Source organism: Hemiscyllium ocellatum, chromosome 19 (genome assembly GCF_020745735.1).
Source record: "Hemiscyllium ocellatum isolate sHemOce1 chromosome 19, sHemOce1.pat.X.cur, whole genome shotgun sequence".
NCBI lineage: Eukaryota > Metazoa > Chordata > Chondrichthyes > Orectolobiformes > Hemiscylliidae > Hemiscyllium > Hemiscyllium ocellatum.
Genome location: NC_083419.1, coordinates 69,798,910 through 69,819,219, shown reverse-complemented (window position 1 = coordinate 69,819,219; position 20,310 = coordinate 69,798,910). Strand labels below are relative to the sequence as shown.

Below are 20,310 nucleotides of genomic sequence, written 5' to 3'. Positions count from 1 at the left end.
ATGGAGCAAGTGCAGGAAAACGGGATTAGATTAGTTAGGTGGTTTTTAACTGGCACAGACTTGGTGGGCCCTTTTCTGTGCAGTAAATCACTGGCCATTGCAGTTTAATTTCTTGACTCAACCAGAAGAATGCAGTGCCTGGTGCCTCACTGATAATGTTTGAGTGAGTGAGAAGACGGGTGAGGTGGGTTGAGGGGGAAACCATGTTGAAGGCACTGTCTCCTTCTCAAGCCAGAGAAGGTAGATGAGATAATACAAAACAAACTCCTATGTCACTGTGGAAGAGAAGTTCAAACACTAACATTCCACTGAGAGAACAAGTTCTCTTCTTCTTTGGACCCTTTATTTTTTAAATGTGACCTCTGCAAGGGGGAAACATCATTTCCAATTCACCCCATTAAGCTCTCTCAGGATCTTGTACATTTCAATAAGATTGTCTCTCATTCTTACAAACTTCAGTGAGTATCGCTAAAACGTCCTCAATGTTTCTTCAGAACGTATCTGCCTTTGCCCCAGGAATCAGCCTCATGAACCTTCTCAGAACTGCCTCCACTAAAACATGTCTCTCCCCAGGTAAGGAGGCTAAAGAAATGCACAGCACATGGTCTCACTAGTGCTCCATTCAGCTGTAGCAAGACTCCTATTGTTTAATACTCCATCTATCTTGCAATAAATTCTATTTGCTTCCCAAATACTTGCTGTATCTGACTGCTAATATTTTGTGATTTTGTCGATAAGGACACCTGGGTCTCTGTGTTTGTGGACTTGGCTTATTAAGGGCTGAACTGATTTTCCTATTCATTATACCAAAGTAGGCCACATCACATTTTCACACCAAATCAGTGATAAGAATGGGATGTAGTGCCTGGGGATTACTGTCATTAAAGGGGATGGTGAGGATGACGAAATCACAGGGTCACTGGGATATTCCTAAGCTATTGGCTGCAATGAACACCCAACACCTGAGTGGAAATGGAGTGTTCAAGGTTCCCCTGCAACAAGGGACTGCAGTGGGGTTTTCTGCTTCACATTTACACGGTACTGGTGTCAGTTACTGATCTGAGCCTCTCTGCAACAGAACCGAACAAACATGACGTATGAGAAAATGTCACGAGCTCTCCGCCATTACTACAAACTCAACATCATTAAGAAGGAGCCTGGCCAGAGACTCCTGTTCAGGTAATGAGGGGTGGAGTAGCAGCAGGAATCTGGGATGGGTCACTGGGGTGGGTGTGTTCAGAGGTGCAGTGGGGTATTGCTGGGCTTGGGCGAATGGGGATTTGGAAGAGGAGGCATATACAGGTTAGGGGTTCTGGGGGTGGGGTACACAGAGCATGGGGAGGCTGGGATTTGGGTATTGGGGGGGCAGGTAGTTGGGAGTCATGGGGAACGGGGCAGATGCAGATTGGGGTCCTGGGGAGGAGGCAGACATGGAGAGGGGAGGGACTTACAGGAGGAGGCAGAGAGATTGTGGAATAAGGGCAGATAGGGACTTGGGGGGGGTTGTGTGTGGGTTGCAGTGAGGGGCCAACTTGGGGGTGCATGAGGCTGCTACGTCCTGCCTGAACCATGCTGCTTTCCCCGTTACCATTTGTCAGGTTCATGAAAACTCCGGATGAGATTGTGAACAGTCGGTCTGATCGCCTTGAACACCTCGAGTGCCAGGAAATGGAGGAGCCTCTGTACCAGGACGAGGAATGCTGAGTGCTCTGATTATGGGACATCACCAGATGTGGAGGATGTGCCAGGCTGTAGCAGCTGTCAGGCTGGCAGTGCCAGTGTGTAAGAAGGTGCTGCAGACTGAGACCCAAACTGCTGTCCAGTGAATCACTGTATCTCCCCTCCATCTGCTGCTTCACAATGTGATCGCTCTCAGCCTTCTACTGGACAAACAATTGGGAGAGAGTGAGGGCAAGCACAGTATCAGTCTGGAACCTACTCTGTTGCTGCCACCTCATTGCAGGCCTTGAAATAATGCCAGGCTTTGTGACCACATCAACTTCCTCAAAACAGGAACGATGGCAGGTTGCCAGTGTGGAGCTGGACCTATGTTACTCTGTGTCACTCTACTCAGTGCCCTGCTGACAATCGCACTATTTACCCTTCATGATCATAAACTTGAATTTGTAGTGTTTTTTTAAAAAACTGCACAAGTTGAGTCTCTGTCTCTCTTTGAGCTCATACTGAGGATCTACGTTTCCTACTAGAAAACACACTTTGTAATGATTCTTTTTAAACAATGCTACATCTGGAATTAAAATGAGAATGATTGGATATACCTTATCGAACCTGAGTGATCTCTCTCAGCTGGCTTGGTAAATCACAGGCTTTCTGTTAATGAAAGACAACTGCTTCATCCTCTAGCAAGTAGTCATCACCATCTCGGTGTATTGGTGGTTTTGCACAGGGATTACAATTGCGAAAGAGCTTGGTTTGGTGACTCAGCGCTGTCTTTGTGTTTCTGCTTCTCTCTCGGGCAGCTGTGTTTCCCAGACCTGTTTTTTTTAGATTAGATTACTTACAGTGTGGAAACAGGCCCTTCGGCCCAACAAGTCCACACCGACCCGCCGAAGCGCAACCCACCCATACCCCTACATTTACCCCTTACCTAACACTATGGGCAATTTAGCATGGCCAATTCACCTGACCCGCATATCTTTGGAAACCGGAGCACCCGGAGGAAACCCACGCAGACTCCACACAGTTTGTTGCCTGAGTTGGGAATTGAACCCGGGTCTCCAGCGCTGTGAGGCAGCAGTGCTAACCACTGTGCTGCCCACAAAACACTGCAAATTCAAGTTTCTTCAATAACTGACCAATTCTTTAATGTTACAACTCCTCCTGTTTCAATATCTCTTCAGCTGAAAGTTTATTTTGAGGTTGCACTACAATAACATGAATCTGTGAATTTTACAGCATGAGGAAGCCATTTGGCCCTTCATAACTGTGCATGTAATTTGACTCCCACTCCCAATAATTATAACCTGTTTATGCATTGATGGAACTCCCTGTTTTGAAAGTTATTGATTAAATTGACTTCTGCAGCCAGTCCAGGAAGGACTGGTATTGTGTGATTTTTAACTTTATCCAAATTCAAAGTAGGATTTTTTTAATGCAAGTTTATCACATCAGGTTTTATTGCCTTGGTCTTGCACATTTTCCTTTGAGCTTCCTTTGCTCTGAGAAATGTGGTCTTCATTTGTTGTACTGTCTGTAAATGGGAACATTACTGAATCTAGCCTGATCTTTAAGGCACCCACTGTACACAGTTAGCAGAGGTGACCTCTGAACTCAAAGTTGTGGGATATCATGAGCCATTGCCATGCACCTTGTTAGCCAATTCTCCATCTGGTGTAATTCCTCACACTAATCTGAAAGCCCAATGTATATAATGCCTACAATAATTATCAATACCCTAATGCGTTTCCGTCATACTCTGATGTGCTTTCCTTTATGGTCAATGTTAGCTGCTACCAGTTTCTCTCTCACATCGAATCCAAGGATTAAACTTGCTCAATGCAGACTTATCAAACTTAAAACATCACAGAGTTTGAGAATCTACCTCAATCCCATTGCTCATGAAGACCTGTTGTGCTGGTGGACGTCCTGTAGATACCTGAGAGCAGATGTAGCCACAGGGAGAGGGTAAGATGTGATCCCATCCAAAGCCAGTGCTTTGACCTGATCATGGTCATCTTGGCCAGGGCCAGGAGGTCTGTGTACTCCCACTTCCTCACACACAGGACCATTGATCAGGAAACTGGGGCTGAATGGCAGCCAGAAGAATTGAAAAACGCCTTACTTTCTTGTATGTTTTAGGGTTGAGAACTAAATGCTGTCCAACATTTGATATATTTTCAATGTATGATCTCTGCATTAAAATGTTCTTTTTTTTTTATTCACCAGGACTGGTACCTGATATTGATGGCCATTAAATCAGTTTAGATTGTTGGAATCTCCTGACTCTCCAGTCCTGGGAAAATCATTGCCTGATTCCTCGCCCAGTCTCTCAAGAAATTCCTCTGACAACCAGTGTGGCTTTATGACGTATGCTGTGGGAAACTACCTCTAATGCACTCTGTGAATTTGTTGTTTCCAATTTGATCAAACCTGCCCCAACCCCACAGGCCTGGGACATCTGTCCTGGTGTAACCTGTCCAGCTTGTAATGAGGTTCACTGAAGTGTGAGCGAGACTGAGGTCCTCTGTTAGTGTGCACTGATTATATAGCATCATGCCACACTGAGTTCAATAGGTTTCCCTAGAATTCTCTGGCCAAGTCATGGGAAATGGCCCCTGCTGACCTGCATGAGCACCTGTCTGGAACAAGCGGGAAATGTTTTAAAGTAGATGCAAACATGAACTTAGCTCACAACTTGTCTTTTTGCGCAGAAACCAAGCTCACCACTTCCAGCTCCATCATGGCAAGTGGAGGAAGACAGAGGAAACCTGTCAAAAACCTTCTCAAATCCTCTCTGAGGAAATGCAACATTACCATAGCCTGATGAAGGAGGAGCATTCAGAAAGGGGACCATCTTATGTCACATTATTCAGTGGTGAAATGATATCTGAATTGTCACGATTGTCTAATAGTTTTGAGTTTTTCGCTACACATTTGAGAGTGGGAGCAGCAGGAGACTGAGCAGAGGTGACTTGGAGGCAAGGAGGGTGCTGAGAAGGTAAGGACTTTGGATAAATTTGGGCAGCAGCTAAACCTGAGATACTGCACGTGTAGTATCTCCCTCCCATCCATCCATCCTCCTGTAACCAGAAGAAAAAGGACTCTGTAAGGTACGGTTTTTGTTTTTTCGTTTTCTTTTCTTTCATATATTAAGTGCGTTGTTTGGTTTTAGTTAGTTGCTAAGGCTTACAATGGCAGGGGACCTCAGACCCGTGGCATCTGCCCCCTGCCTAATGTGGGAGCTCAGGGACGTGGGTGATGTCCCTGACTCTTACACTTGCAAGAAGTGTGTCCAGCTGCAGCTCTTGTTTGACCGTATAACGGCTCTGGAGCTGTGGATGGACTCACTGTGGAGCATCCTGAGGAGGTCATGGATAGCATGTTTAGTGAACTGGTCACACCGCAGGTGAGAGTTGCTGAGGGAGACAGTGAGTAGGTGACCAAAAGACAGGAAAAGAGTAGGAAGGCAGTGCAGGTGTCCCCTGCGGTCATCTCCCTCTAAAACAGATATACCGTTTTGGATACTGTTGGAGGGGATCGCTCACCTGGGGAGTGCAGCAGTTGCCAGGATCATGGCACCGTGGTGGGCACTGCTGTCCAGAAGGGTGGGAAAAAGACTTGGAGGGCCATAGTCGTAGGGCATTCTCTTGTAAGGGGAGTAGATAGGCAGTTTCTGTGGCCGAAAACGAGACTTCCGGATGGTACGTTGCTTCCCAGGTATTCGGGTCAGGGATGTCACCGATCGGCTGCAGACCATTCTGAAAGGGGAGGGTAAACAGCTAGTTGTCTTGGTGCATATAGGCACCAATGATAGAAGTCAAAAATGAGATGAGGTCCTGAAAGCAAAATTCATGGAGCTAGGAGAGATGTTAAAAGAGGAGGACCTCAAAGGTAGTGATCTCGGGATTACTACCAGTGCCATGTGCTCGCCAGAGTAGAAATAAAAAAATAGGCAGGATGGACATGTGGCTTGAGAGGAGGGAGGAGTTCAGATTTGTGAGACATTGGGACTGGTTCTGGGGACGGTGGAATTATTACAAATTGGATGGGCTACACCTGAACCAGACTAATGTCCTTGGGGGAGTTTTTGCTACTGCTGTTGAGGAGGTTTTAAACTGATGTGGCAGGGGGCTGGGAACCAGAAGAGAAGACTAGTAGAGGTGGAAACTGAAGACTGTAAGGATCATCAAAGGGAAGAGTAGGCAGAGTGCAGATGAATGCGAAAGAACTGGTGGCCTGAAGTGCATATACTTTTAATGCAAGGAGTACAGTAGGTAAGGCAAATGAACTTTGGGCTTGGATTGGTGCCTAGGAGTATGGCGTTATTGCAATCACAGAGACTTGGTTGAAGGAAGGGCATGATTGGCAACTAAATGCTTCAGACAGGACAGGGAGGGAAATAAAAGGGGGGAGGAGTTGCATTGCTGGTCAGGGATGATATCATGGCTGTGCTAAAGGTGGACACTTGTACTGAGGCATTATGGGTGGAGCTGAGAAATAAAAAGGGTGCAGTTACATTGTTGGGGCTGTATTACAGGCCTCCCAACAGTGAGTATGAGGTAGAAGAACAAAGAGGTAAACAGATCATGGAAAGATGTAGAGGCAACAGGGTGGTGGTGATGGGAGATTTTAATTTTTCCAACTTTGACTGGGATACACTTAGTGTATCTGGATGGGGCAGAATTTGTAAGGAGTGTCCAGAAAAAGTTTTCTAGAGCTGTATGTCAATAGTCCGACTAGGGAAGGGGCCATATTGGGGAATGATCCAGGCCAGGTGGTAGAAGTTGCACTGGGGGATTTCTTTGGGAATAGTGACCACAATTCTGTAAGTTTTAGAATACTTATAGATAAAGATGAGGGAAGAGTACTAAACTGGGCCAAGGCCAATTATAGCAAAATTAGGCAGGAGCTGGGAAATGTGGATTGAGAGCAGCTATTTGAAGGGAAGTCCACATTTGAGATATGGGAGGCTTTCAAAGATAGTGCAGGATAGGCACGTCCCTTTGAAACAAGGATAGGAAAGAAAAGATTTGTGAACCGTGGATGACGAGAGAAATCGTGAGACTGGCCAAGAGGAAAAGGGAAGCGTACATAAGGCCCTGGCAGCTAAGAACAGCATGGGCCCTGGAGGAATATTGGGAGAGTAGGACAAGTCGTAAACGAGGAATCAAGCAGGCTAAAAGAGGTCATGAAATAGCTTTGGCAAGCAGAATTAGGGAGAATCCCAAGGCCTTTTATTCTTTTATATAAGAAGCAAGAAGATAAGCAGAGAAAGGGTTGGTCCAGAGAAAGGATAAGGAAGGAACTTGACAAAATTGGTGAAATTCTCAATGATTACTTTGCATCAGTGTTTTTTTCCCTAGATTCCCTACAGTGTGGAAACAGGCCCACACCGACCCTCCGAAGAGTAACCCACCCAGAGCCATTTCCATCCAACTAACGATCCTAACGCTATGGGCAATTTAGCATGGCCAGCTCACCTGACCTGCACATTTTTGGAATGTGGGAGGAAACCCACGCAACGGGGAAAATATGCAAGCTCCACACCGACAGACGCCCAAGGCTGGAATTGAACCCAGGACCCTGCTGCTGTGAGGCAGCAGCGCTAACTAACCACTGTGCCCCCCCACTAATGAACAGGAGGTGATGAATGCTGAGATTAGAGATAGAAGTTTTTTTACTCTGGATCACATTGATATAAGTAGGGAAGATGTGTTGGGTAGGCTAAAGGATATTAAGGTGGACAAATCCCCAGGACTGGATTAGATTAGATTACTTAGTGTGGAAACAGGCCCTTCGGCCGAACAAGTCCACACCTACCCCTACATTTACCCCTTACCTAACACTACGGGCAATTTAGCAAGGCCAATTCACCTGGCCCGCACATCTTTGGACTGTGGGAGGAAACCGGAGCACCTGGAGGAAACCCACGCAGACACAGGGAGAACGTGCAAACTCCACACAGTCGGTCGCCTGAGTCGGGAATTGAACCCGGGTGTCAGGCGCTGTGAGGCAGCAGTGCTAACCACCGTGCCGCCCAGGTCTATCCCAGGTTGCTGAGGGAGGTGAGAGAGGAAATAGCTGGGGCCCTGACAGATATCTTTGTAACATCCTTAAACACAGATGAAGTGCAGGAGGACTGGAGGGTTATTCATGTTGTCCCCCTGTACAAGGAGGGCAGTAGGGCTATTTCAGGTAACTACAGAGCCTGACGTCAGTGATGGGAAAGGTACTGAGGGATAAAATCTATTTATATTTGGAAAAGAATGGGCTTATCAGTGAAAGGCAACATGGTCTTGTGCGGGGGAGATCGTGCCTTACCAACTTAATAGAGTTCTTTGAGGAAGTGACCAAGTTGACAGATGAAGGAAGGATTGTAGATGTCATATACATGGACTAGTGTAAGGCATTTGATAAAGTTCCCAATGGCAAACTAATGGAGAAAGTGAAGTCACATGGTGTGCAGGGTATTCTAGCTTGGTGGATAAAGAACTGATTTAGCAACAGGAGACAGAGTTGTAGTTGAAGAGAGTTTCTCAAAATGGAGAAAGGTGACCAGTGGTGTTCCACAGGGGTCAGTGCTGGGGCCACTGTTGTTTGTGGTATACATAAATGATCTGGATGAAGGCACCGTTGGTATGATCAGCAGATTTGCAGGTGACATGAGGATTGGTGGAGTAGCAGAAAACATAAGGGACTGTCAAAGAATACAGGAGAATATAGATAGACTGTAGAGTTGGACGGAGAAGTGACAGATGGAGTTCAATCTAGGCAAATGTGAGGTGATGCATTTTGGGAAGTCTACTTCTAGAGCAAACTATACAGTAAACAGAGGAGCCTTGGGAAAAGTTGAGCAGAGACATCTGGGAGTTCAGGTCTATTGTATCCTGAAGGTGGCTACACAGGTGGGATAGAGTGGTCAAGGAAGCATATAGGTAAACACAATGACTGCAGATGCTGGGAACCAGATTCTGGATCAGTGGTGCTGGAAGAGCACAGCAGTTCAGGCAGCATCCAACAAGCAGCGAAATCAACGTTTCGGGCAAAAGCCCTTCATCAGGAATAAAGGCAGTGAGCTGGAAGCATCGAGAGATAAGCTAGAGGAGGGTGGGGAGAGAGTAGCATAGAGTACAATGGGTGAGTGGGGGCGGAGATGAAGGTGATAGGTCAGGGAGGAGAGGGTGGAGTGGATAGGTGGAAAAGAAGATAGGCAGGTTGGACAAGTCCGGACAAGTCATGGTGACAGTGCTGAGCTGGAAGTTTGAAACTAGGATGAGGTGGGGGAAGGGGAAATGAGGAAGCTGTTGAAGTCCACATTGATACCCTGGGGTTGAAGTGTTCCGAGGCAGCAGATAAGGCGTTCTTCCTCCAGGCGTCTGGTGGTGAGGGAACGGCGGTGAAGGAGGCCCAGGACCTCCATGTTCTCGGCAGAGTGGGAGGGGGAGTTGAAATGTTGGGCCACGGGGCGGTGTGGTTGATTGGTGCGGGTATCTTGGAGATGTTCCCTAAAGCACTCTGCTAGGAGGTGCCCAGTCTCCCCACTGTAGAGGAGACCGCATCGGGAGCAACGGATACAATAAATGATATTGGTGGATGTGTAGGTAAAACTTTGATGGATGTGGAAGGCTCCTTTAGGGCCTTGGATAGAGGTGAGGGAGGAGGTATGGGCACAGGTTTTACAGTTCCTGCGGTGGCAGGGGAAAGTGCCAGGATGGGAGGGTGGGTCGTAGGGGGACGTGGACCTGACCAGGTAGTCACGGAGGGAATGTTCTTTGCAGAAGGCGGAAAGGGGTGGGGAGGGAAATATATTCCTGGTGGTGGGGTCGTCTTGGAGGTGGCGGAAATGTCGGCGGATGATTTGGTTTATGTGAAGGTTAGTAGGGTGGAAGGTGAGCACCAGGGGCGTTCTGTCCTTGTTACGGTTGGAGGGGTGTGGTCTGAGGGCGTAGATACAGGATGTGGATGAGATGCGTTGGAGGGCATCTTTAACCACGTGGGAAGGGAAATTGCGGTCTCTAAAGAAGGAGGCCATCTGGTGTGTTCTATGGTGGAACTGGTCCTCCTGGGAGCAGATACGGCTGAGGTGGAGGAATTGGGAATACAAGATGGCATTTTTGCAAGAGATAGGGTGGGAAGAGGTGTAATCCAGGTAGCTGTGGGAGTCGGTGGGTTTGTAAAAAATGTCAGTGTCAAATCGGTCGTCAGTAATGGAGATGGAGAGGTCCAGGAAGGGGAGGGAGGTGTCAGAGATGGTCCAGGTAAATTTAAGGTCAGGGTGGAATATGTTGGTGAAGTTGATGAATGGCTCAACCTCCTCGCGGGAGCACGAGGTGGCGCCAATGCAGTCATCAATGTAGCGGAGGAAAAGGTGGGGAGTGGTGCCGGTGTAGTTACGGAAGATCAATTGTTCTACGTAGCCAACAAAGAGACAGGCATAGCTGGGGCCCATACGTGTGCCCATGGCTACCTCTTTGGTCTGGAGGAAGTGGGAGGATTCAAAGGAGAAATTAAGGGTGTGGACCAGTTCGACCAAACGAATGAGTGTGTCGGTGGAAGGGTACTGTTGGGCACGTCTGGAGAGGAAAAAACGGAGGGCTTGGAGGCCCTGGTCATGGTGGATGGAGGTGTAGAGGGATTGGATATCCATGGTGAAGATGAGGCGTTGTGGGCCGGGGAAACGGAAGTCTTGGAGGAGGTGGAGGGCATGGGTGGTGTCTCGAACGTATGTTGGGAGTTCCTGGACAAGGGGGGATAGGACAGTGTTAAGGTAGGTGGAGATGAGTTCAGTGGGGCAGGAGCATGCCGAGACAATGGGTTGACCAGGGTGGTCAGGCTTGTGGATCTTGGGAAGGAGGTAGAGCCGGGCAGTGCGGGGTTCCCAGACTATGAGGTTGGAAGCTGTGGGTGGGAGATCTCCTGAGGTGATGAGGTTCTGTATGGTCTGGGAGATGATGGTTTGGTAATGGGGGGTGGGGTCATGGTCTAGGAGGCAGTAGGAAGAGGTGTCCTCGAGTTAGCGTTTAGCTTCAGCGGTGTAGAGGTCAGTGCGCCAGACTACCACTGCGCCTCCTTTATCCGTTAATGGTGAGGTTGGGATTGGAGCAGAGGGATTGGAGGGCTGCGCGTTGTGAGGGTGAGAGGTTGGAGTGGGGGAGGGGGGGTAGACAGATTGAGGCGGTTAATGTCCTGGCGGCAGTTAGAAATGAAGATGTCGAGGGCAGGTAATAGGCCAGCACGGGGTGTCCAGGTGGATGCAGTGTGTTGGAGGTGGGTGAAGAGGTCGTCGGAAGGTGGGTGGGAGTCCTGATTGTGAAAGTAAGCTCAGAGGCAGAGACGACGGAAGAATTGTTCGACGTCACGGCGTGCATTAAATTCATTGATGCGTGGACGGAGGGGGATGAAGGTGAGTCCTTTGCTGAGGACTGATCGTTCGTCCTTAGTGAGGGGGAGGTCTCCACACCCACACCAGATCCCAGCTCTGTCGAGTTTTCACCATCCCTCCAGACCTCCCCCACTCACCCATGTACTCTATGCTACTCTCTCCCCACCCCACCCTCCTCTCGATGCTTCCAGCTCACTGCCTTTATTCCTGATGAAGGGCTTTTGCCCGCAATGTCGATTTCGCTGCTTGTTGGATGCTGCCTGAACTGCTGTGCTCTTCCAGCACCACTGATCCAGAAGAAAGCGTATAGTATAAGCCTTCATCAGACTGGGTATTCAGTATAAGGCAGGCCATGTTAAAATTGTATAAGATGTTGGTTCAGCCGCATTTAGAATACTGTGTACAGTTCTGGTCGCCACATTACCAAAAGGATGTGGACACGTTGGAGAGAGTACAGAGAAGATTTACGAGGATGTTGCCTGGTATGGAAGGTGCTAGCTATGAAGAGAGGTTGAGTAGATTCGGATTGTTTTCATTAGAAAAAAAGAGATGGTGGGGGGGGACTTGATTGAGGTCTACAAAATCATGAAGGGTATAGACTGGGTAGAAATAAGCTTTTTCCCAGGGTGAGGGATTCAATAATGAAAGGTCACACATTCAAGGTGAGAAGTGAAAAGTTTAAGGGGGAGATATTTGGCAAGTACTTTACACAGAGGGCGGTAAGTGCCTGGAACGCGTTGCCAGCAGAGGTAGTAGAGGCAGGCACAGTAGAATCATTTCAGGTGCGTCTGGACACATGCATGAGGTGGGAGCAGAGGGATACAAATTCTTAGGAATTGGGCAATAGGTTTAGATTGGATTTGGATTGGCTCAGGCTTGGAGGGCCGAAGGGCCTGTTCCTGGGCAGTAAAGTTTCTTTGTTCTTTCTTTTTCTTCCCTCCCTCCCCCCCCCCCCCCCCCCCACACTACCGCCTAACTGTGGTAGTGCTTATTTTTTCCCCAGCACCCATGGTGTGTGTTTGCAGGTGAGAGACACAGTGAGAGACACAAGGTGTACGAATCTTTATTCAATTTCCACCACCAGGAAGAAAGGAAACACCTGAGTAGCCAGTGACCAGCAGTGCCCTTCACAAAATGCAATGCTGTGTGATCAAACAGTGAAGGGGAGGGAAGGGACTAAATCAAAATAGAGTTGGAGGGGAAATGATGCACTCCACTCACTGCAGCACCCACCTCTCCCTGAACAACTCCAGGGTGTTGGTGGACACTGCGTGCTCCTTCTCCAAGACACCCGGGCCCTAACATAACCGCGGAAGAGGGGCAGGCAGTTGGCCCTAACGACCCCCTCCACAGCCCGCTGCCTGGACCTGTTTATGGCCAGTTTGGCCAGGCCCAGGAGCAGACCCACGAGGAGGTCTTCAGACCTGCCCTCCCTCCTCCGTACCGGGTGCCCGAAGATCAGGAGTGTGGGACTGAAGTGCAAGCAAAAAGCAGAGGAGGAGTCTTCGTTCTTTTTTTTCTCTTTTTATTTCTTTTTTTTTCCAGGAAGAAAGAAAACACCCGAGTGGCCAGTGACAAGCAGTGCCCTTCACAAAGGGCAATGCTGTGTGATCAAACAGTGAAGGAGAGGGCAGGGATTAAATACTCTCTTCTTTATTTTTTTCACACTACCTCCTAACTGCGGTAGTGCTTATTTTTTTTCCCCCAGCACCCATGGTGTGTGTGTGCAGGTGTGAGACAGTGAGAGACACAAAGTGTACAAATCTTTATTCAATTTCCACCACCAGGAAAAATAGGAAAACACTCGAGTGGCCAGTGACCAGCAGTGCCCCTCATATTAAAGAGGGCAACGCTGTGTGATCAAACAGTGAAGGGGAGGGCAGGGACTAAATCAAAATAGAGTTGGAGGGGGATATAATGCACTCCACTCCCTGCGGCACCCACCTCTCCCTGAACAACTCCAGGGTGTTGGTGGACACCGCGTGCTCCTTCTCCAAGGACACCCGGGCTCTAATGTAACCGCGGAAGAGGGGCAGGCAGTTGGCCCTAACGACCCCCTTCATGGCACGCTGCCTGGACCTGTTTATGGCCAGTTTGGCCAGGCCCAGGAGCAGACCCACGAGGAGGTCTTCAGACCTGCCCTCCCTCCTCCGTACCGGGTGCCCGAAGATCAGGAGTGTGGGACTGAAGTGCAAGCAAAAAGCAGAGGAGGAGTCTTTGTTCTTTCTTTTTTTTCTTTTTTTTACTACCACCTAACTGCGGTAGTGCTTATTATTTTTTTCCCCCAGCACCCATAGTGTGTGTGTGTGCAGGTGTGAGACACAGTGAGACACAAAGTGCACAAATATTTATTTAATTTCCACCACCAGGAAAATAGGAAAACACCCGAGTGGCCAGTGACAAGCAGTGCCCTTCACATCAAAGGGCAATGCTGTGTGATCAAACAGTGAAGGGGAGGGCAGGGACTAAATCAAAATAGCGTTGGAGGGGGAAATGATGCACTCTACTCCCTGCGGCGCCCACCTCTCCCTGAACAACTCCAGGGTGTTGGTGGACACCGCGTGCTCCTTCTCCAAGGACACCCGGGCTCTAATGTAACCGCGGAAGAGGGGCAGGCAGTTGGCCCTAACGATCCCCTTCATGGCCCGCTGCCTGGACCTGTTTATGGCCAGTTTGGCCAGGCCCAGGAGCAGACCCACGAGGAGGTCTTGAGACCTACCCTCCCTCTTCCGTACCGGGTTCCCGAAGATCAGGAACGTGGGACTGAAGTGCAACCAAAAAGCAGAGGAGGAGTCTTTGTTCTTTCTTAGATATTTTACTGAGAATTCTCATTGGCCAGTTCTTGCTCGGCAGACTGAGACCCAAAACCCTAATGGTGCCAGGCTTCTTGCTAAGACCTCCCAGTGCAGGGGACATAATGCAGGGAGTTGTTGTCTAACCTGCAAAGCCGACTTGAGATCCAGCCTCATAGATACAGCTCTCACTCTCAATAGGTGCAAGTACTTCACCCACTTTCATGTGGTACTAGAATTAACTCTTTGTTTGACTGAATGCACAGATAAATGCACTTTCCGACATTTGATCTCATGGAACTGATGATATTGCTCCAGAGAACTTTCCTGAAGCAAGACTCCATCTGATTAGAAAATAAAATAAAACAAGACATCAAATCCCATTCAGTTTGGCTGGTAATTAAAACAGTTATTCAAGACCTAATGTTGGTCAGTGCAGAGGGAGCTTTACTCTGTCTCTGAACCTGTGTTGAATGTGCCCTTTTTAAATCATTGTCTTGCCCATCCCTAGTTGCACTTGAGAAGGTGCTGGTGAACTGTTGCTTTGAACCGCTGCAGTCCATCTTCAGTGGGTTGGCCCACAATGCTCTTGGAGGGAGGGAATTCCAGGATTTTGACCCAGTGACAGTGAAATCAGGATGTTGAGTGGTTTGAAGGGGAAACTTTACAGGTGATGTTCCCATGGATCTGCTGCCCTTTCCCTTCTAGATGGAAATGGTCATGGATTTGGAAGGTGCTGTCCAAGGATCTTTGGAGAATGCTTGAAGTGCATCTTGTAGATAGTACACACTGCTGCTACCATGCATGGGTGTTGGAGGGAGTGAATGTAGCGCCAATCAAGTTGGCTGTTTTGTCTTGAATGGTGTCAATCTTCTCAAGTGTTTTGAAGCTGAACTCATTCAGGCAAATAGGGAACATTCCATCACATTCCTGACTTGTGCCTTGTAGATGGTGGGAAGGCTTTGGGGGATCAGGAGGTGAGTTACTTGCTGCAGTTAATTGCTCGCTTCTGATCTGCTCTTGTATTTATGTAGTGAATCCAGTTCAGTATCTGGACAATGGTAACCCTCAGGATGTTGATAGTGTGGGATTCAGTGATGGTAACACCATTGAATGTCAATAAGTTGTGGTTAGATTCTTTTTTTCAATCGGTGATGGTTAATACCTGGTGTTGAGTGACATGAATGTTACTTGTCACTTGTCATCCCAAGCCTGGATATTGTTCAGAACTTATTGCATTTGAATATGGACTGCTGCAGTATCTGGTATCTTGAATCATGCTGAACATTCTGCAATCATCAGCAAACATCCTCACTTCTGACCTAATGAAGGGAATGTCATGATGAAGCAGCTGAAGATAGGTGGATCTCAGACACTACCCTGATGAATTCCTGCCAAGATATCCTGGAGCTAAGACAACTGACCTCAAACAACTACACCATCTTCCTATGTTCTGGATATGACTCTAAACAGTGAAGAATTTGACCCCGGACAACCATTGATTCCATTGTTGCTTGGGCTCATTGATGTCAAGGTCTATCAAACTCACCAATGTCTTGAATTCAGCTCCTTTGTCCATGTTTGGACCAAGGCTGTAACGAGATCAGGAGCTGAGTGGCCTTGGAGAAACCCAAACTGGGCGTCACTGAGCAGGTTATTGCTGAGCAGGTGCTGCATGATAGCTCTGTTACTGACACCTTCCATCACTTTCCTGATAATTGAGAGCAGACTGATGGGGCAATAATCGGCCGGGTTGGATTTGTCCTGCTTTATTGTGTACAGGACATAGATGGGTAATTTTCCATATTGTCGGGGAGATGCCAGTATTATAATTGTATTGGAACAGCATAGCTAGGGAAGTGGCAAATTCTGGAGCACAAGTCTTTAGTACTATTGTCAGAGATCAGTTCTTGATATCATGTGGGGCTGAAGACTGATGCTAGGGACCACTGGAGGACACCAAGAGGGATTGTCCTGGCTGAAGATTATTGCAAATGCTTCAGTCTTATCTTATGCACTTAACACATAAGTTCTTCCATCATCAAGGATGGGGATATTGGTGAGGCCTCCTCCTCCAATGAGTTGGTTAATTGTCCAGCACCATTCCTAACTGTATGTGGCAAGACTGTAGAACGTATATCTGATTTGTTGGTGTGGGTTCACTTGGGAGCTTTGTCTATCGCTTGCTGCTTATGCTGTTTGGCACATAAGTATTCCTGATTGGTACTTCACCAGGTTGACACCTCATTTTTAAATGTGCCTGATGCTGCTCCTGGCATGCCCTCCTGCACTCTCTATTGAATCAGTGTTGAGTGAGAGATATGCTGGGCCCCGCGCTTATAGATTGCATTGGAGTTTGCTGCTGCAACAGATGGCCCAAAGCAGCTCATGGATGCTGAGCTTCAAGCTGTTAGATCATTGTGCTGCAGGGTTTGCCAGTGGGTGGATACAGTAGTACTCTGCTTGATCATTACCCATGGTCACCTTGTCTCTGTGAAAGATTAGATTCAAAAGGCATGAGTAAAGTTGAGTTTTGGACCATGCCAAATCTGGCTTGTGAATTATTGGGAGCTCCTGTGGTGAAGTCACACAATGATTTAAAGGACATAGAAAGAGGCCATTTGGCCTATTCTATTTGTATTGACATCAATAGTCCCACTTAACTGTAGTTGAATTAAGGTTTTGCCCAATTTTCTTTGCAAAGAGAAACAGGGAGAGGGAAGAAAGACAGAGAGGGGACAGAGTAAGACTGAGTTACAGATCATCAGAGGCAGGCTGGAGGTCTGTGTTATGGGACAGTGCACTTGCTTTATGCTGACTGACCGGCCAGCTACAGCACTGAGAACACACAGTATGCAGGATTTTAAAAATACACAGGCCAATAATACACAGAGGAAAAGTTGGATTATTTTAATGTATAAAGTCTCATAACAAGTGTTAATAAATAACTTTAATTTCACCATCACATATTGAGGACATGGAGTTATTATCAGAGTGAGTGCAAATGATTGCACAGCTCACAACATACAGAATAATCAGTGACCTATTTACAGTTTGTGAATGAGGAACTACACAGTCATCCCTTTACTATTGCAAACTGGAGTCTTTCAGAACAAATCTGCTCAGGTACAGCATACAGCTAGAAATAAGGAATAAATCACTCCCGTCTGTTATTGCCTGTGACAGAGGCAGAGAGAATTCAGCACTGGAGAGCACCAAGAGAGTGTTTGTGAAGGAGGAAATGAGAGAGGGAGGGTGTGTGAGAGTGATAGTGCGTGAGGAAAGGAGTGTGAGAGTGCGAAAGGGTGGGATTGCGAAATGGAGAGAGAGAGAGAGAGTGAGAGAGGGAGTGAGTTGGTAAGGATATTTAAAAGTGAGGAATTGTGACAAAGAGTGTGATAAGAAAGGTTGTAAGGTAATCCCTGTGATTACAGATTGGTCAGGTTCACTTTGGTGATGGAAAACAACTTATTCGGAATTTATTTAGCAATCACATTGAAACTTTTGGCTTGATTCAGAAGAGTCGGCACAAATGTCTCAAGGGGAAATCATGCTTTATTGACCTGCTCCAACTTTTTTGAAGAGATAATAGAAAGGGTCAATGAGAGTCATGCTGTTTATAGTGTACATGGACTTCCAGATGGCATTTGATACAGTGCCACATAACAGACTTTTGAGGAAACTTTGAGGAATCCTGTTGCACAAACTTGGTTGAGTTTTTTGAGGAAATGATAAAGATGATTGATAACAGCAGTGTGGAAAATGTCTATATAGATTTTAGCAAGACCTTTGACAAGGTCCCTCATGGTAGGCTGATACAAAAATGAAGTTACATGGGATCTGCAGTGAACTGTTAAGATGGATACAGAATTGGCATAGAAGATAGACAACAATGGTGGAAGGGTTTTTTTCTGCCTGGAGACCAATGGTGTTCTGCAAGGATCAGTGTTGGCATCCCCGTCTGCAATATACATAAATGATTTGAAGGAGAACGTGGTTGGCCTGATTAGTAAGTTTGCAGATGACACAAAGATTGGTGGAGCTGCAGATAGTGTGAATTGTTAGAAAATATTGCAGGATTAGATAGATTGGAGACTTGGGTGTTGAAAAGACAGATGAAATGTAATCAGGATAAGTGTAATGTGATGCATTTTGGAACGTCTACTGTAGGAAGGAAGCAAACAGTAAATGCCAGAACTCTGTGAAACATTGACATATAAAGGGATCTAGGCATACAGGTCCACACTTCCTTGAAAATGGCAATACAAGTGGATAAGGTGGTCAAGAAGGCATATGGAATGCTTGCCTTTATTGGTGGGGCAGAGTATAAAAATCTGAGGACCATGAAAATCAATGTTTCGGGCAAAAGCCCTTCATCAGGAATGGTGAATGAAGGGCTTTTGCCCGAAACGCCGATTTTCCTGCTCCTCGGATGCTGTCTGACCTGCTGTGCTTTTCCAGCACCACTCTAATCTAGACTCTAGTTTCCTTCATCTGCAGTCCTCACTTTTGCCTAGACTATAAAACATGGCAAGTCATGTTGGAGCTGTATGAAACTTTAGTTAGGCCACATTCGGAATATTGTATCCAGTTCGGGTCACCACAAGACCAGAGAATATGGAGGCTTTGGAGGAGCCAGGAAATGGTTGTACCAGGATATTGTCTGGTTTGGAGTGTGTTAGCTATGGATTGAACAAATTTGGTTTGTTTTCACTTGAATGTCAAAGGATGAGGGACAACCTGATAGAAGTTTAAAAAAGTACGAGCATAGATAGAATGGATAATCAGAATGCTTTTTCTAGAGTAGAAACCTGTACTAGGGTACATAGGTTTAAGGTAAAGGTGGAGAAAGTGAGGACTGCAGATGCTGGAGATCAGAGTTGAAAAATGTGTTGCTGGAAAAGCGCAGCAGGTCAGGCAGCATCCAAGGAGCAGGAGAATCGATGTTTCGGGCATAAGCCCTTCTTCAGGAAAAGGTAAAGGTGGGTAAATTTAAAGGACAGATATTTTTGTTTATGATAAGTGCCTGGAATGCACTGCCAGAGATGGTGGTGGAGGCGGATACAAACGCAATGTTTAAAAGGCAGGAAACAGAGGGTTATGGACTGCATAGAGGCAAAAGGTTTTTAATTTAGAAAGGCATTGATGCAGTCTTGGATGACCAAAGGGCTTGTTCCTGCACTGTACTGTTCAGTGTTGTAGCAACATGGATACAAAATGTACTGTGTGATTGGAAACAGAGTACATGGTCAATGAACATTTCTTGAGCTGGAGTAAGGTTCCCCCAAGGGTCAGTACTGGGGTCCTGCCTTTCCTGAATGATCAAATTCTTGGTGGGCAAGGGACAATTGCAAAATTTGCGGGTGACATTAAACCCGGAAGAATTGTAAACTGTGAGGACAGTGTGAAACTTTAAAAGGACAAGTTGGTGGAGTGGGCAGATGGGTGGCAGATGAGGATCAATACAGAGAAGTGTGAAGTGATTCACTTTGTTCTAAGATTATTGGAAGACAAAACAAGGGGTACAATTAGAAAGGGAGGGCAGGAACAGAGGAACCTGGGTGGGTATGTGTGTACTGACCAATGGAGGTGAAGACAGCAGCAGGTATACATTCACCTGTTTCTTTTGTTTATTTGTGGGATGTGGACATTCCTGGCTGGCCAGTATTGATTGCATGCCCTAGTTGCCCTTGAGAAGGTGGTAGTGAGATGCCTCCTTGAACTGCTGCAGTTAATACATTAATATTGACAGAGTACAAGAGCAAGGAGGTGATGTATGACATGTATTTTGAGTAGTTGTGGGCCTACATTATAGGGCAAGGTGCGAACGTATTGGAGAGAGTGCAGAAGCGATTTATAAGAATGGTTCTAGGGATGAGAAACTTCAGTTGTGAGGATAGAGTGGGCTGAGCTGAGTAGACAGAGATATTATTCTCACCATAATAGAAACAAGAATGGAATTCAAAACAATTTACAAAAGAACAAGTGATGTGCGAAATGCCTTTTTCAGACAAGGAGCTGTTATAACCCGGAAATGTGGCAGAGGTAGGTTCAATGGAGGAAATCGAGAAGCATTGGACAGAAATACTCTGCGGGGCTGTCGGGAAAAGACAGCAGATTGGCACTAGGGAATAGAACTGGTGCAGGCAGGATGGGCTGAATGGCTTAATGCAGCGTAGTAGCAATTCTGTGAGAAAGGGAATGAGTGAACGTTAAGGAGGGAGTGTGAGAGAGAGTGAAAAAGTGTTGGAGAGTGTGAGAGCGATGGAGTGAGTGAGAGAGCAGGAGTGATGGTGAGAGAGAATGGGAGTGATAGAGTCTGGAAGTAAGAGTGTATGAGTGAGAGAGTGAAGAAGAAAGACATAGCGGGAGTGAGTGTGCAGGAATGTGAAGGAGAGAATGAGACAGTGTTTGAGAGGAAGGAAGTGTGTGAAGGAGAATGTATGAGGGAGTGCA

The 20,310-nt window shown here is 46.9% G+C and overlaps 1 protein-coding gene across 1 annotated transcript in view; it reads left to right on the top strand.

The window, feature by feature from the left end:
- The window catches only part of LOC132824790 (transcription factor ETV6-like), a 31,238-nt gene extending 28,979 nt beyond the window's left edge, over positions 1-2,259 (top strand). The window contains exons 7-8 of the mRNA XM_060839534.1: positions 1,079-1,179; positions 1,599-2,259. Of these exons, the coding sequence (XP_060695517.1) occupies positions 1,079-1,179; positions 1,599-1,704 (207 nt within the window). The 3' untranslated portion in view covers positions 1,705-2,259. The remainder of the gene's footprint in view (positions 1-1,078; positions 1,180-1,598) is intronic.
- Positions 2,260-20,310: the final 18,051 nt, after the last annotated feature.